At 43.5% G+C, this 16,318-nt stretch overlaps 1 protein-coding gene across 1 annotated transcript in view; it reads right to left on the bottom strand.

The window, feature by feature from the left end:
• Positions 1 to 10: 10 nt before the first annotated feature.
• Positions 11 to 16,318, bottom strand: part of antxr1d (ANTXR cell adhesion molecule 1d) — a 30,480-nt gene continuing 14,172 nt past the window's right edge. Inside the window, exons 10-18 of the mRNA XM_050070917.1 lie at positions 14,704 to 14,802; positions 14,492 to 14,561; positions 9,714 to 9,792; positions 9,341 to 9,436; positions 9,208 to 9,246; positions 8,996 to 9,094; positions 8,755 to 8,919; positions 7,512 to 7,592; positions 11 to 2,032 (exon numbers count right to left, since the gene is read on the bottom strand). Of these exons, the coding sequence (XP_049926874.1) occupies positions 1,733 to 2,032; positions 7,512 to 7,592; positions 8,755 to 8,919; positions 8,996 to 9,094; positions 9,208 to 9,246; positions 9,341 to 9,436; positions 9,714 to 9,792; positions 14,492 to 14,561; positions 14,704 to 14,802 (1,028 nt within the window). The 3' untranslated portion in view covers positions 11 to 1,732. The remainder of the gene's footprint in view (positions 2,033 to 7,511; positions 7,593 to 8,754; positions 8,920 to 8,995; positions 9,095 to 9,207; positions 9,247 to 9,340; positions 9,437 to 9,713; positions 9,793 to 14,491; positions 14,562 to 14,703; positions 14,803 to 16,318) is intronic.

Below are 16,318 nucleotides of genomic sequence, written 5' to 3'. Positions count from 1 at the left end.
AAAGCTGTTTGTGTACTGTAAAGTACAACAAAACAATATTTTCTTCAATATATTCTTCTTCTGTAATAATTTTCCTTATCAGAAACCCTGTTACCTCCAGCCTGCGGTTAGTTTGTCATGAGACAGTAAATGCAGCTTCTCGAAGACATTGACAGAGGAGCTGTAGGTTGTTCTGCAGGATGAGTTAACATACCATTACCCTCGTGTGATTCATTTCCCCAGATGGATCGCAGCAAAGTGAGTCATGTAGCGGCAGACTGACCTCCTAATCGCACTCCTCTTGTGTCTGAGCTCAGTGTCAGTCAGCGTTTTTGAGGAAGGGAGCAGATGATTCAGGACATTCTCAGACCAGACATCATCAGCGCTGCGGTTAAACGTATATAAAGTGGATTCAGACAGTATTCAGTCATCACTCTTTGGACACGTATAGAGTTAATTATTTTTTGGTTTACGGTGCACAATAACCCATAATGACAAGGTGAAAATGTGTTTTTAGAAATTGTTTTTCTAAAGTACGCTGCAGGACTACTGTACAAAAAGGTGCCACAAAGATTTATATCTTGTTGCAGAAATATGACTTTGAATAGACTCAAAAGCAATTAAAAACTCTTAGAATTTGGTATTAATTTTGCAGCCTACCTACATAAATGTCACGGATAGATTATTAGTTCCCTGAGTGTAATTAGTTTAATTAAATAACGTTGCTTAAAGAGAAACACATCACCTAATAAATATGTCCTAAGGTGTCTGTTGCACTCACCCCAATGTGTTTGTAAGCTGATTCACAATATGACTGCAAAAAACGTCCTCTTGAAATATAGTTTAACACTTTTAATAACTATAAAAGAAATAACTGCCAGACAGCACATAAAAAAAACATTTTGTTTATTGACACAAAAGGTTGTTAATAAAGAAATAATGCAGATGATCATTTCAGTCAGTAAATGCAGTATACAGGAGAACCCTGACGATACAACTTTGTAACACAATCTTTCATTTGATGCTAATGAAACCACAAACGCATGCCAGAATGCTTCTTTACATCCACCTTGATATCCCTCCCTCAAAGACTTAAAAAACCCACCTGGTGCTAAGTAGAAAACAGATGCAGACAGGGCTGGTGTTATAATAAATAAAATATGGAGAAACTGCCCTGCAGTTACAATAAGATCACTTAACTTTTGCACTAAATTTAGCTACGATGTAGAAAAAGTTTCTGTGGTTGAAAAGGTAAAATGATGAATCAGTCTGATTTATAGGAACCTAAAATATTGTACATTTAAAAGCCAACATAACCGACATTGATATCCTCTTTCGCTACATCCTCACTTGCCATTATTATACTCTACCAACCCAAACTATTCACCATCGTCACTCATACACAAACAGTCACAATCTAACGTTCAACAGCACATTAATCATTTATGTCTCATTTCCAGAAAGAATTGCACTTCCTCTTACCACTTAAATCAACATGACATCTACTACTGTACATACAGGCTTAATCAAGTAACTACATGCTTGCTGTTTCTATAGTTTCTCTTTTCTATAAAAATGTTAACTTTGATGAAACTCTAGCTGATTTCGACATCAGATAAATATTTTCTTGCTGTCCAGCAACAAAGCACAGAGCTTTAAATCAGAGCTCCTGGCTTGTAAGATTGAAAGACTGGGGGTGTTTTATGGAACGAGTGGATGTATCAGTTGTTTATTGGAGGCCCTCTCTTCGTGATCAGAGCCTGGGTGGGGGTCGAGACGGCGGGGGTCCTGGGGGCCCCGGGGGTGCACGAGATGGGGGTGGACCTGGAGGGGGTTGGGCCATGGGAGGGGGTGAGCGGGAGGGCGGCGTGGTGCGGGGCCCTCTCGACGGAGGCTTCGTACGGGGGACAGAGTTGGAGACCAGAGGTTGCTGTTCGGCGGGCGGGGGACTAGCAGGAGGAGGCGGCATGGGAGAGTGATGTGTGCGAGGAGGAGCCCGGTTGTTAGGGGTGGATTCCCCATCTTTGACCCGCTGGAAATTGATACAGCGACCCTACAACACACACAGGCAGGCAGATGAAAGTTAACCACACATCATTTCAATGCAGATCATAGATTTAAATGCAGCTCGTCTTTGTTCAAAATCAATGAGCCTCTTAGAACCACCAGCCAAAGTGGTGTGTGTGAGTTTTCGCCCAGCTCTGCTGACAGAGGCATGTGTGTTAGAGGCCTCCGGAGGGCACACAGAGCTGCTTCTGTCTTCTGTCCACACCTGCACTACAATAGCTGTGATGCTAGCAAAGACAGGCACTGACGAAGTTATCACACACACACGCTTTTGCAGTCTGCAGCTTTCCCCGTTTCCCCTCCTCTAGCCGAGGCGCCACTGCTGTGACTCGGCCTCTCTTGATGCAGAACAGAAAGTGGTTTATGTCTCTTATGTGCTTGACTTGTTGGAATGTAAAGGGACATTTCAATATCCCCACAATAGTTAACAGAGGCCCCTCAGCGTTTAACATAATTTACAAGACAGGGAGAATGGAACGCTTCTCTTATTGTTCTCATTGATGGTTTTCCTCTGTGTTCACTGCGTAGCATCCTCCTGCAGACACACACACACACACACACACACTGTCTTGCTCAGTCAGAATGTGAAGGATGGAGAGTAGGTCTCTGTGTCACAGACCCTTGGTGGTCTGATTATAACACCTTATTAAACAGAGAGGCCCTAAAGTCACCCAGGGGCCAATAAGAGGACCCCAGAAGCAGTAGCTTTGTGACTGAGGGGGCCATTGTGTTGTGTGTGTGTGTGTGTGTGTGTGTGTGTGTGTGTGTGTGTGTGTGTGTGTGTGTTTGTGTATATGAGGGGTGCGTAATTGATTGGGGCCAGCCCAGTTGGGGGGGTGACTGCTTCGGTCTTGTCACCGGGCCGCAGTGAAAAGGCCAGTTTGTGAGCAGCAGAGCAGCAGCACAACACCAGAGAGAGCATATGGACACAATGAGAACACAAGCTCATGAATATGAGTGTGTTTGTGTGTGTGTGTGTGTGTGTGTGTGTGTGTGACTGTAAGCATGCCTCCACCAGAACATATGGCCTGAATGAAACCTCGGCCTCATGAATAACAGAAAGAGTGGGAGAGAAAGGTTAGAGGCCCGGCTGCAAGAGAGCAGCGAAACAACGTAAGATTGGTGTTGCTGCAGAAAATTGGCGAAAAGAGGAGTTTTTTTTTCACTTTTCAAGTAGATGATTGTGTAAGAGGTCAGCAGTGTGTCACTGTGGTGGTCAGTCTCCCTGTGTGCCCCTTTGGCTGTGACGCCTGCCACTGCTTTACTTCCCCCGTTGGCGACTGTTTACTTCAAACCCTCAACTCCTTTCTAGGAGAAAAACAAAACCACCAAAACACCTCCAGCATCCCTCTCCACACCACTCCTCTGTCTGGCCTCTGTTTCTCCTCCTGAGCCCCAAGACTTCCCTCACAAACACACACACACACACACTTAAAAATCAAATACTTTGTGAGGGAACTGATGTGCGCACCCATTTGTCAACATTATAGTACAGAAAAACGGGGGAAAGACGGGAGAGTGGAGACACACATCTGACCTGACAGCTCTGCTTGTCACCTCGCATGACATTACAGCAATTCCACTCACATAAGGGAAATGCTTCATGTGCGCTCACAAGAGTTAACACACTTCATATGCTGCTCTGAAGCATGGAATACTTTGATAATGTCATGATAACAGATCTGAAATGGAGAGTATTAAAGGCTTTGTTTATCCAAATTACAAACACATATTTTATCACTCACATGTAGTGGTATCTAGCCATGGAGATAGTTTTGTTTTTATCCACTGAGGTTTTCAGTTGTCAGTTTCTGAGATGTCTTCTACCATGCCAATACATTAGAGGTAAATTACATTTGTGGTGCTTAATGCATTAAACAAATCACATTTACAAAATTCATCGGTAACATGTTTTTCCAAAATCAATGGCACGGTGGTTTTGGATCAGTACTTCCCATCTTTTTTGTCTGATATAGCACCCTTGACTCATGTTGGTTGGATGCATTTTCTGTGTCGTCAACCTATTGGCTGGAATCACTGTTCAAGATGAGACACAGTTGTCACTGGAATTACTTTTTATGGAGGAAATACTGGAGGAAATAATGGCTGACAGCATTTTCTGTGAATTATTCAGAGTACCAGTGAAACCGTGACATTATAAGCACACAGGTTTTTAAAACACGGATGCACATGCTAAAAGTATGCTACAGACTCCTTTCCCATTGCCAGTAAACCAGAGATGGCCCTGCAGCAGACGTCTTTCTGTGTATGTGGGGTTTTTCTTTTCTTTTTTTTGATGTCACTTTGACGTCACAGACAGGCCAGAAAACAGGTAAACAGTAGACGGCACTATGAGACGGCAGCACGGAGGAAAGAAAACTTAATGGTGGTTACTTTTTATCTTTCACTTTTTTTTTATGCTTGAGCGCTGCTTGGGCAAAGACGGATGGTGTTTCGTGATGGCACGTCATTGCATCTTGCCAGTTAAGGGGCTAAAATTAGTACATTCACCTGGGTGTTGTGTGCCCATCGGAGCCAGAGGCGATAAATACTCCTGGTGACTACAGAGTCATTTGACCTGGGTATGAATGCTGATTAAAATCATTCCCATTACATTAAAAATGTGCAGTGGGAGAGGGGCTTTAGATTTCCCTCATTGTTCATCGTTCAGGAGGTTTTTACCAGGAGCCAAATTTTCCGCAGTTGGGATGCATGATAATATTGGCCCAACATCAGTATCAGCCGATACTGGCTTAAAAATGGACTATCGGAATCAGTCAACATGCTGATAATGTTGATACATCATCGCTATTGGCCAATATCAGTTTTGAATTTAAATGTCAGAATCAGCCAACGTGCTTTTTCTAATTTCTGATTAATATTATATACATTTAATAGCATTCTATTTCATGTCTCCATCATAATATGATGTTAATTCCACAACAGAAGACACTTGATTATCTCTAAAATTAGGTAAGGAAAAAAGTGGATACATCGATACTGTTACTGGTTATTGGCCGAATCAGTATATCAGATATCGACCAAAAAATCCAATATCGTGCATCCCTAGTCCACAGAGTCTCTTCAGGGTCTCTTCCTCTCTAAAACAAATAAATGCAGTAATTTAAACCAGCAAAAACACTGAATAAAGCAGTTTCACGAAAAAAAGAAGAAGTATTTTTCGTACACTTTTGTCATAGAAGGGCTGCTAACTATGGTGGCCCATGGGAAAATACAAAAACATAAATGGCCCTATCTAGAGCCAGTGTTTGGTTTGTCTGTTCTGGGTTACTGTAGAAAAATGGCCCCCTCCCTATGTAGATATAAACGGCTCATTCTAAGGTGACGAAAACACAGTGATCTTTTTTTTTTTAAGGTGAATATACACTAAAGAAAACATGCCTCTTATTTACATGTAATTTCTGCCAATATATCTCCCTAAATCCTACACACTGGACCTTTAAAGCAGAAGAAGTGAGTAAGTTGACCTTGCTATGAGATTGTTTTGTCAACAAAATGATCAATGCTTTGAGCACCACAGACAGAATTCCATTCACTTTCACTGTAATTTGAGACTGAACCTCAGTTAAACTAAAACTATCTCCATGGACAGATACCAAAATATTGTGTTTGTTTTTGTAATTTGGGTGAACTGATCCTTTAACAGAGGTGATGGGGATAAAGAGGGAAGAGGGTGAGGGAGGGGAGGTGCTGCTGTGCTCATTTGTGCCGTCTGCATTGTGAGGATGGAGGGATGGTGGCCACCCTCTGGTCTGGTCTGTGCTGTGTGACGGGGCCATCAGAGCCGTCAGCTCTGGGGACAAAAGAAGGGAACCTCTTCTGTCACAATATGGCTCGTGGCCTTTCAACTCCCCATCTGTTTGTGTGACGCTCACTCGGGAGAGCTGACACACACGTTACAGTGACACGCACATGCACGCACGCACACACGGTAGGGAGAGATCAGATGCAAACGGGGAGCGTGGCAGAAACTGGCAGCCCCGCTGATGGCCGTTTGCAGAGGCAGTGATGTAGGAGTAATGTGGGGAGAAAGCAGGACGAGCTCCTCCTGAGCTGCTGGTTAACAATCTGCGTCAAGAAGACTGATCCACGCTAGTTATCGCTGTGCTTTTAGCCACCTTGTTGGGCTTTTTTTGCACTACCACTCTGCTGTTTGTCACCCTGCTACAGTTTCTTGCTTTTGCAGATGTTTGACACTGTGAGGTATTTAGATCTGGCTTTTGTCAACATGAGAAACCATCGTCGTCTTTTATGTGCGATATGGCTGTTAGCACCAATTCTGAACAACTATCACCCTTGCAACAAAAGTGGATTTTATCCCCCCTCATTTCTTTCCATGTGAGAAGTAGCGTTTCATTTTCCTCAGTTAATGACTCGTGAAGGGAGTTGTGGGGGTCATTGTTGAACCACAGTCCCACAGAAAGCAGCTGACAAAGACTCTAGAAACTTCTGTCCTGACAGAGATTAATTGTTCTGCTCCGATAAAAGCGAAAAAAAAAATCCAAAATGGAAAGACGGGATAAAAGCAATGATGATGAGCACTTTTATAGACTCCAGATACAGTACACACACACTGACACTGTTACATAGTAAAGATGAATCATGCAATTCAAAGAACAAATCAATAAATTTTACAGCGATATGGCCTCGGCTACAAGAGGCGACAATGAAACCATTTACAACGGAGCAGCTGTTTCTCCATGACAACCAGTATGATGATGAAAACATGTCAGTGGGGTTATGGGATGCCATACACAGGGTCAAGGTTAGATAAGAGAGGCTGCTCTGCTCTCTCTTGTTCTGCCGCTGTCGCACACTCGGCCACCACACAGTGATGTCATGATTTAGGACTTGGCTGCAGTAGCCGGTAATATAGCAAACACAGCCGCAATAAAACTCAGTATGACACTTTATTTTACTATAATTATCACCTCAAAGTACAGAGTGTGGAACATGCTATTTGGAAACATGACAGAAACCCAGTCATTTTCCGGGAGTCAAAGGGAATTCTCGGGTACAGAAGAGCACAGTGCTCCTTGTGCATGAACAATGGCAGCTTTGATGAAGAGAGCTGTATCAGTAACTCATTCACTGCTGTGTGTGTGTGTCAGTGTGCATGTAGAAAATCAGTACTGAGCTGCTGTGTCGGAGATTGTACATGTTGCTCGCTGACACGTGTTGTCTTTATGCAATGTGACAGACAGAATGCAGATGCTCAACTGTCCACACACACAGATGGTAAACACACTGAAATCTTCTGTACCATCAACCAACTCATTAAAAGCTCTTTGGTGGTTGTTAGCCACACGGCAGTCCCCCCAAATTACATATAATTACCAAATTATAGTTAGTCATCTCGTCTGTTTGTGGTACATCAGATTTTCTAGTCATGTTTTAGGTCAAAATTAAAATGAAATGTGACTGCAGCTGAGTATCAGGCTCACCTCCTCTCCAGGCTGTGGTCTCATCAGTGATACCTGGTCGTAGCCTCTCCTGAACAGAGCCCACAGAGCATCTAGCTTCCCCTGGAGGACGCAGAAAGAAAAACAAATGATTTCACAGGGATGTTAGTATTAAATGTGGCCAAAGTTTCAAATAACGAGGTAGACAACATATGTAAAAGTAGTCTAGGTGAGCAAAAACCTCAGGCCTCAGACCATTCTGAATACTCTGTATCCAAGGTTTTTTTCTGTTTTCAAGACAAGCTGATGTTAAATCATGATGGATTTCCTTATATGGTCATCTGTCCAGGGACAGTACTTACACTGCTACATGTAGCTATATGCTAACATCAAGGAAACATGTAATCTTGGATGTCGATGTTATTTTCTCCCTGATTTCGCATCATACTCCTGCTACTCAGAAGATTTTTTGATTTTTTTTTTATGGTAACATGCCGCTCCATTACAGTCATTCCCCACCTGCAATGACGGTGCACCGCATGGATGTGTAAAGAGAACTGGATGTAGTGTTGGAGGCGGGGCCCTGTTCATTCCTATAAAACTTGCTCAGTGGCCAAAAAAGTTCAACCTTCCTGGTACAAGATTACCCAGATCTTCCACATCATTGGGCCCAAGGAGCAAGTGCGCAAGTGACTTTCGCCAGCTGAGTGGCTAACTTTTGGTTTAGCCCTCTTCTTTCGTCAGTGGGGATAAAATTACATAATTGTGCAGCTCTTCTAGACTTTAAAATTGTTACCAGACCAAATAAATCAAATTGTGATAGTGAAACAAGTCATTTTTGGGGGGTTGTGACAAAATGTACTCACTCATTTACAGATGTCTCTTCAACAATTTAAGTCTATGCAAAAGTTGTAATTCCCCAGTTTGGCCACTATGTATAATTGGCTTCAAAGCTTGGCGCTGTTCCTGGGGGCTTGATGCAGAGATACTGAGATACAGAAAACCTGAAAACGCTGACCAATTAGAGCAGACTTGGTCTTTTCAGGAGGGGGGCATTAAGACAAGAAGAGACAGGTGCTCAAATGGAGCGTCTCAGACAGAGGGTGAATACAGGTGTTCCAGCACAGACAATATGAGGAAAATTAAGAGCTTTCTGAACGTTAAAACATGTAAACATGTTCTAGTAGAAACCCCAAATACAAGTATGGAGTATGGACATAGAAATGAGCATAATAGCCCCCCTTTAAACATACATTTAGCTTTAGGTAATGCATTAAAGACTTACCTTAATGGGTGTGTACCACCTCCTCTGCTGTGGGGGGCGGCGTGGTGGTTTTCGAGGCTTGGGCTCATATGGTTCAAATTCCTGTTCTGGCATCTTTACAACTGCATTTTTAGGTTTGTCCAGCTTCGCACCTTCCTCAGTGGACCCCTTCTCCCCCCATCGCACCTAAGAAAGCCTCATTAAAATGTATATTCTTTTGAGCGTTGGAAATGCGTGTGTGTGTGTATGTGTCGATACAAACCTCCATGCGTTTAATGCCACCCACTCCTCTTCCTCCGTAGTAGGATGCATCCACTGTGGGCCACCTCTTCTTTGGCATCCCATCCTCATCATCTGATTCCTTAGAGTGAAAGTCAATACATGACACTGCCCAAATTCTCCCAAACATACTACCATCAGTATTAACATCAATACTATCAATACAATCATTATGAGAGAAAAAACAAGTCTTACTGGCTCTGGAGGAGGAGGTGGTGGAGGTTCCTTGATCACCTTAAAGTTGAAAAAGAAAAGTAATGAGGGAACCAAAGATATACTCAACAGATGACCACACACTGACACACTGAAGTCTGAAGTTCAAACTTACCAAAGTGCAGCAGAGAGGCCAGAACCACCACATCAGCAGCAGAGCCAACAGCAGGAACACCACCAGCAACGATATTAGCACGATGGTGCCGTCGAACTGCACAAAAACACAGAATGATGGAATTCAGGTTAAACTGAACTACAAGATAACAAATGAGAAAAAGGTGAAAATGAAAAGCGGAAGTACTCACAGCCTCCTCTGATGACAGACACAACAGAGGAGACCTCAGAGAGGAAGGAGAGAAGAAGAAGACTGGAGGACCAGGAGAAGATAAGAAGGTTGAAAGAAAGTTTATTCAAATAAGGCAGCATGCCAGAGGGAAATATCATCATGTGTTGTGATAGTGCGGACTTTTTGAACAGGATGTACTTACACATTCAGTAGTAGTGATGTGAACGGAGCTGGTGATGTAGGAGAGGCCCTCATTCATGCTCACCTGCAGGTAGATCACCCTGCAATAACACAAACTCGTGACTGGTTTGATCTTCCGACACAGAAATGCAACACACATCACACGCTCAAGTGCACATCTGCTTGCGTGCACACATTTGCGGTCTTGTTGCGGCTACTGTAAAAGCTTGCCCCGAGGTGTCAAACACATTCCTCCATCTACTTTGTCCATACTCGCTGCTTTATAAGTGCACAAACATGCTGACATAGACACAAAGCCAAAGTCTTTAAAGAGGTCAGGGAGTTCTCCACCCACAGAAGGAATCTCTTCTGTTTGGATCAGACCCAGGCCTCTAATGTGGAAACCACAGACAGCTAAATGACTTCTTTTTCTGCAGGATTCAGTGCTGATATCTGCAGCTGGAGCTGCACAAAGATAGGGCAGGGCAGGGACAGGACACGGGTGAAAATGTTTAGTTTTCGGTGGGGTAGATGGCAGGATAGTGAGGGTGATGAAAACAAAGATTGAACAGCAATGAGGCAGCAAAAAGGACAGCAGAATATTTAGTTGACAAGTTATTCATAGAGCTCTTAAAGGGACAGTTCACCTCAAAATCAAAAATACATATCTTCCTCTTGTTTCGGTGTGAGTTGTTGATTGTTGGAGATATCGGCTGTAGAGATGTCTGCCTTTTCTTGAATGTAACAGAACTTAATGGCACTCAGCTTGTGGTGCTCAAAGCGCCAAAAAATGGGAAGCGTGCATCTACTGCTAGCTCACCTAGCACCACTGAGCTAGGTAATGTCACAGCTCAGACAAGAAGGGCGCGAGTAAATGCACACTTCCTTCTGCGTGGTGAAAAAGTTGGTAAAAAAGAAAATAGTTCCTACATGAAACAGCTCACAACAAGATCTGTAGATTATCTTGAGTGGTTCATGATTTCTGGAAAGAGACATTGCTGTTGAGTTTTTCAGATGTATTTTTTGGCGCTTTGAGCACCACAAGCCGAGTGCCATCTAGTTCCATTATATTCTATGGAAGGCAGACATCTCTACGGCCGATATTTCCAACACTTGGGAACTCACACCAAAACAATCTAGCAACAAACAAACTCGCACTACAAGTATGAGTAAAAATATGTATTTTTGATTTTGGGGTGAACTGTCCCTTTAAGACATATGGCCAAAAACAAGACATCTTAGCCAAATAGGCGTTTGAGGGCTGAAATGCAGACAGCTGGACTGTAGCTATAGGTTTGGTAAAGAATAGAGAAAGGCTTCTTGTGCTGTTCTTATGGTTTGGGGGGGGGCAGAGACAAGGGGGGCATTGAGCTCTGGGTTTAGATCTGAGGAGGGGGCGACAAGGATTAGGTCACTGCAGGGGTAGAGAGACGGGCAGAGGAGAGGAAACAGAGTGGGGGATGGTAGGAGGAGGGCCCTTCCTGTGCTACATCCCTTCAGCACTGTCCCTCCCTTCTGAGACCCCCTCTTCACTTCCTCAATCGCCGACTCTGTTTTCGCCTCCTCGCCCCCTCCTCTGTCCTCTCCATATGACTGTAGCTTGTCTTATAACTCATGCTGACACTGACTTCAGAGTAGGAAATTGGCGGTGCAGGTGCCACTCATCTTTTATTCTACTTCTTCCCTCCCTTCTCTGTCCCCCCCCTAACCCCATTTTATGGTCAGCCCTCCTTTCAGGCAGGCAGGGGACACGCTGCTATCAGCTCCTCTCTGACAGATAGATCTCAGCCCCTATCAATCATCAATCTGCCCACTATATATGTCTTTGCCCTGTGTGTGTGTGTGCAGGGGGGGAGCTGCATCCGGAAGGTTCCCAGTCAACATAGATTTGTATGACAGCAATGTCAATGACTTCATCATATGCGACAAGGCTTGGGTGGATCAGGAGGTGAGGTGAGGGTCTTTGGGGTTTGGGTGAAGAGGTGACGCTGGGAGCTGGACTCCCCAAGTCCCTCATGTATAGACTTTACAACTGCAAAACAGGAAGCAGTTTACCTATAATGTGATCTGACATGAAAGGGTGGTGTTACAGGGCTGCAGCTAGTGATTGTTTTCATTACCAATTAAGTCAGGGTCTATGAAACTGTGAAAAATGTACTTTGCAATCTATACAAGTAGGCGATCCATATACTATTGGTATAATCTGTCTACTTCTTGATGTTTGCCTGATTGTATATCAGCGAATAAAATGTGAAAATCTTTTAAGTATTTTGTCTCTCTGTATTACATTATATACAAATATCATGACTTTTTTTTGGTTTAGTTTACTTTTACTTTATTTACTGCTCACTTAATGACTGCCTCGGACAGATGGTGTGATATCAGGCTTGAACTCGGATCTTGAAAAAAAGCAGTTTGACAAAAAACAATCCTAGCACATGATCCACTGAGAAAGGCCATGAGACGGAGCTGAAAGCTTCACAAGACTCAAGTAAGTGGACCTTGAGCTGAGAATTTCTTTTTGTCAAGGCTTTAACTGTGTTGTCACAATGGTGCTGTTATTTTAGTAAGTCTGTGTTGTTATTTTTATTTTTTGATAATGTATCTTATTTACCATGTTTTTTGTAATAAAGAAGAATTCTAAAAACTTAAAGTTACAACCTCGAAGATCTCCACTTTGTTCTCTTTGGCGGCACCTATGGTGACAAGCAGTAATTGCAAGTGTGTTATTGGATCTTACTTCTCAAAAATCCAAACAGTGTCACCTGTCTTTTCCTCTGAATTTGCACCGCTATTATTTAAATTGCATTGCCTGACTGGAAAAAAACTGTTTGCCACTTCACACACGAGTGAGTTGAAGAGCAAGTCTGTCGTATTAGCTCCACCTAACCTCTCTGGTGCACCAACCACTACTGAGTAATGGAAAATGCATCAGTATCTATGTGCCGCTTGTGATTTTCCCAGAAATGTCGCTACAGACTTTCATCCATTGGTGTAGATATTACGGGGGGACACAGGGGACACACCCCCCTCAATATTTAGAACATGTGCGTTTTTGCCCCCCAATAAAATCACGAATTCAGCAGAGCACATAATTTGATGCAGACAAGGCATATATTGGTGCATAAAATTCCCCAGAATGCAGGAAATTACATGTTGACACTCAAATTTTCAGGTGGAGGACCCCCAAACCCCCTGTTTCATATGTGACCCCCATATGTGCTTAAAAGAAATGTAAGCCCTTGCTTTCATCAGGCTCACCATTGTATTACCTCATTTTGGAGATAGGTAGTGACTTAACTGACATTTTTTCAAATGGAAATCTTTGAGATTATTACTCTAAATAACAAATAAACTTGTGAAAACTGACCATCACAATTTAACAGCACCCAAGATGTTCTTGATTAGCTTGTTTTGTCTGTTGAAAGGTGGACTGTTTGCAGCTGTTAATATTTTAGTATGTGTTTCGATCATTTTAATTGTCAAATAGAAAACGTGATGATCTCAGGTGATGAAAGGGGGGATTTTGTTGAGAGGACCAGAAACAGCACTATTTTGGCACACAACAGTACATGACACCTGTCCAGCCTGCACAGTGGCACTCTCACTTCTCTACATATTTCCAAATCTATCTGCATGTTACTGCACCGCAGTCCAGAACTCATAAGCCAGCTGTTGGCCTCCTGTCTGGGCCCTTCAGCCATTCACAGCTGACTTCCTCTTTAGTAGCACTCACGGTGTTGAGGCAGTGCTGACTCTGCTCTAATGGACTTCAGTTATATGGAAGGATGTCTTCTTCAGGCACCATTGCAGTGTGTAATGACGCTCCCTGTTTTGCTCTGCTCTCAGGAGGAGCAGCCCCACCTGCAACAACGCCACGCTGTAAACAACTATTTATGGATTGTGACTGAGGTGAATTGTTGCTGTCTTTTTGTCAGTCCCCCAATACTTATCCTGTGAGGTACAATTAAAATTCCATGTGTCACGTCTGCTAAAATGTGTAAGTGAAATAATACTGTAGGTGACAGACTCTTAAATCTCCCTGTTGCCACAGTGTGAAAACTACATTTCTTCTTTCCCCATCTCTGAATAGTACTTCTCTATCAAAGCAGTACTTTTCACTGGCAGACAAGACAAGCTCAAATCACGCTAGAAATCTGAGTGACAGCAACAAGACAGATGATGACTGGGAGGTGTCTGAGGCCGCAGGCTGGAGTGTATAATTATGCACAGGACTGAAGGCAGCAGGGACGGGAAGGCTGCCGGGCCTCGGTCCTCTCCGAGCTCCGCTCACAGCATTGCTCTGTCTGCCCCACTAGAAACTTCTGCTCTGAATCCCCAAGAGCAAAGCTGGAAGCCCTCAGAGGAAACTTTACACTGCCCCACCGACTCCACTCACACTTTCGCTCTCCCAAAGTGTCAGACAGAGATTGGGATACATCACACAACACGCAAATGCACAAAGACATACACACACATACACGGTTGCGAAGGTCCTCTCCAGCAGGCTCTCATTAAGTCATGTTCCTGGGCTCTACTCCTGTTGTCCCCCTGTGATTGGTGTCTGGCTTCGTTAGCTGTGACAAACACTGATTGATCACAGACACTCAATGACTTTGGCCCTAATTTGTTCAAGGACAGCGGTCTTCTGTGTCCACACCAAACTTGCGTGCAGCTGGCAAATATCTGGGCTCAGAGTGTTACAGCTGAACACGGAGAGTTTGGCAACTGGAGTGATAGCCGAGAAAGAATGTGGGGGGTGAAAGAGGCAGTGAGAGCCAGAAGAGATGTGCAGCTTACCTCCCAACCTCCTCTACAACAGGAGCAGGACAGAGCAGGAAGGTATCCTCTATTCCAGCTGGTCTCTCATCTGCACAGGGAGAAACAAAATCCCACTTTATATAGCAGACATTTTAACATGTTCCCTAATTCTTCTTAAATGCACAAGCCAAACACAGAATCCCATGATGCATTAAAGCTTGTATGTGCTTGTGTTCGTTTGCAGAACTCACCCACAGTGAGTGTATCATTCAGTTTAAAGCTGCAGAGGACCTGGTCAATATTTCTGGCATGAAGAAACCCATTGCCTCTCACCACCACCTGGAAACTCTCTGTGACAAAAACCAACAGTGAGCGGGCACCATCAGAAATGATTGGCAATATGCACACTTGTGCAAAACAACGGTAACATAAACATATTTTCAGCTGTATGAGAGAGATATAAAAGATCAAAATTGGTCTCCTAATTTGGTTTGAAGTGGGAGAAAATTTCTAGTCTGCCATTATGGTGAGTGCTGGCAGCCATTCCCTTTCTCTGATGTGCTCAACTTAAGCAGGAGAAACTTGTGCATGCCTCATTACTGGTTGTTTATATCTGTGTGCTCGTGTGTGTATGTGTGGAAAGGCCATAATAAGCTCCGATGGTGCTAATGCTAAAAGTGCTGCTATTCACAAATATGTGCTGTGCAGTAGCCAGGAGGTGTGTGTGTGTGTGTGTGCGTTGCTGACCTTTAGTTTCCCTCAGGCGCTGTTAAAGCGCACTGACAGAGGCTTGCCAGCATATGCTGTAGTGTCTATGTGGCTGCTACCCAGCATATGTTAGAGAGTGGGAAAAAAACACTTGCTTAAAAACATGCCTGCAGGGCTGACAACAGCACAGCACTGTCACAGTAGGTCTGACCTTACCTATGGCACCATTAACACATGTCTGTATGCATCTGTATGCAACGTAGTGTACATACTGTATGTGTGCATGTGCATGTGTTCAGTATGTGCATGCATGTGAATGTGGACATGTGTATGTGTGTGTGGTCTCTGGCTGTGCACCGAGCTTTCCTCTAGCATTATCCAGGCTAACAGAAGTGAACGTTTGCCACACCTTTAACATTTAAAGCTCCAGCGTGAAGATCACTGGATAAAAACATCACCGGGTGTGTATGTGACAGTGTTCCCTTAAAGGTCAGACAGGCTGCTATGAAAAGCCGTAAATACAGATACACAAACAGAGGCAGAGCTGAGTGGAGAAAACAAACAGCACTTTACATTTGCCTGCACATCTCTGCATGTTTACAGATGCTGTTAAAATGTTAAGAGTGCAGATTTGTTGTTGGAGAAGATCCAGGAGGAGAAGTGGTGATCTAGCAGGCAGATGGAAGTCAAGCTCTCGCAAAACAGGGATAAGTTGTATATATATTACACATATAATAAAGATAATAAACACAACTGAATACGCTGCATCGTAGTTTGTACAGACAGTGCAGCCTCAAAAAGATAAAACCTTCTGTAAGTGAAATTTCTGATATTCTGCAACTGTGCACAGATGACCTCATACAACTGTGTCTATCTGTGTGTGCGCGCTTATTTACAGATGTTCAATGACTTGCAACTTGTCAGTACTGCTTATGTCATTTCCTCAGCCAGACTCAGATTCTCCATGTGTATACACACACACACACACACACAAACACACACACCACCCGATTAACCGCACATCTTATTGCAGACAGCCTCATCATTTACTGTTCCCAATGCCCCGTGTCTTCTCCCTCCTCCTGCCCCAATTTTACTATAAAACACAGCCGCAACAATCAGAACAATAAATTACAATAAATCTACAATAAATCTATA

Source organism: Epinephelus moara, chromosome 19 (genome assembly GCF_006386435.1).
Source record: "Epinephelus moara isolate mb chromosome 19, YSFRI_EMoa_1.0, whole genome shotgun sequence".
NCBI lineage: Eukaryota > Metazoa > Chordata > Actinopteri > Perciformes > Serranidae > Epinephelus > Epinephelus moara.
Note: the sequence above shows the minus strand (reverse complement) of the source record. Positions and strands in the feature narration are given on the sequence as shown.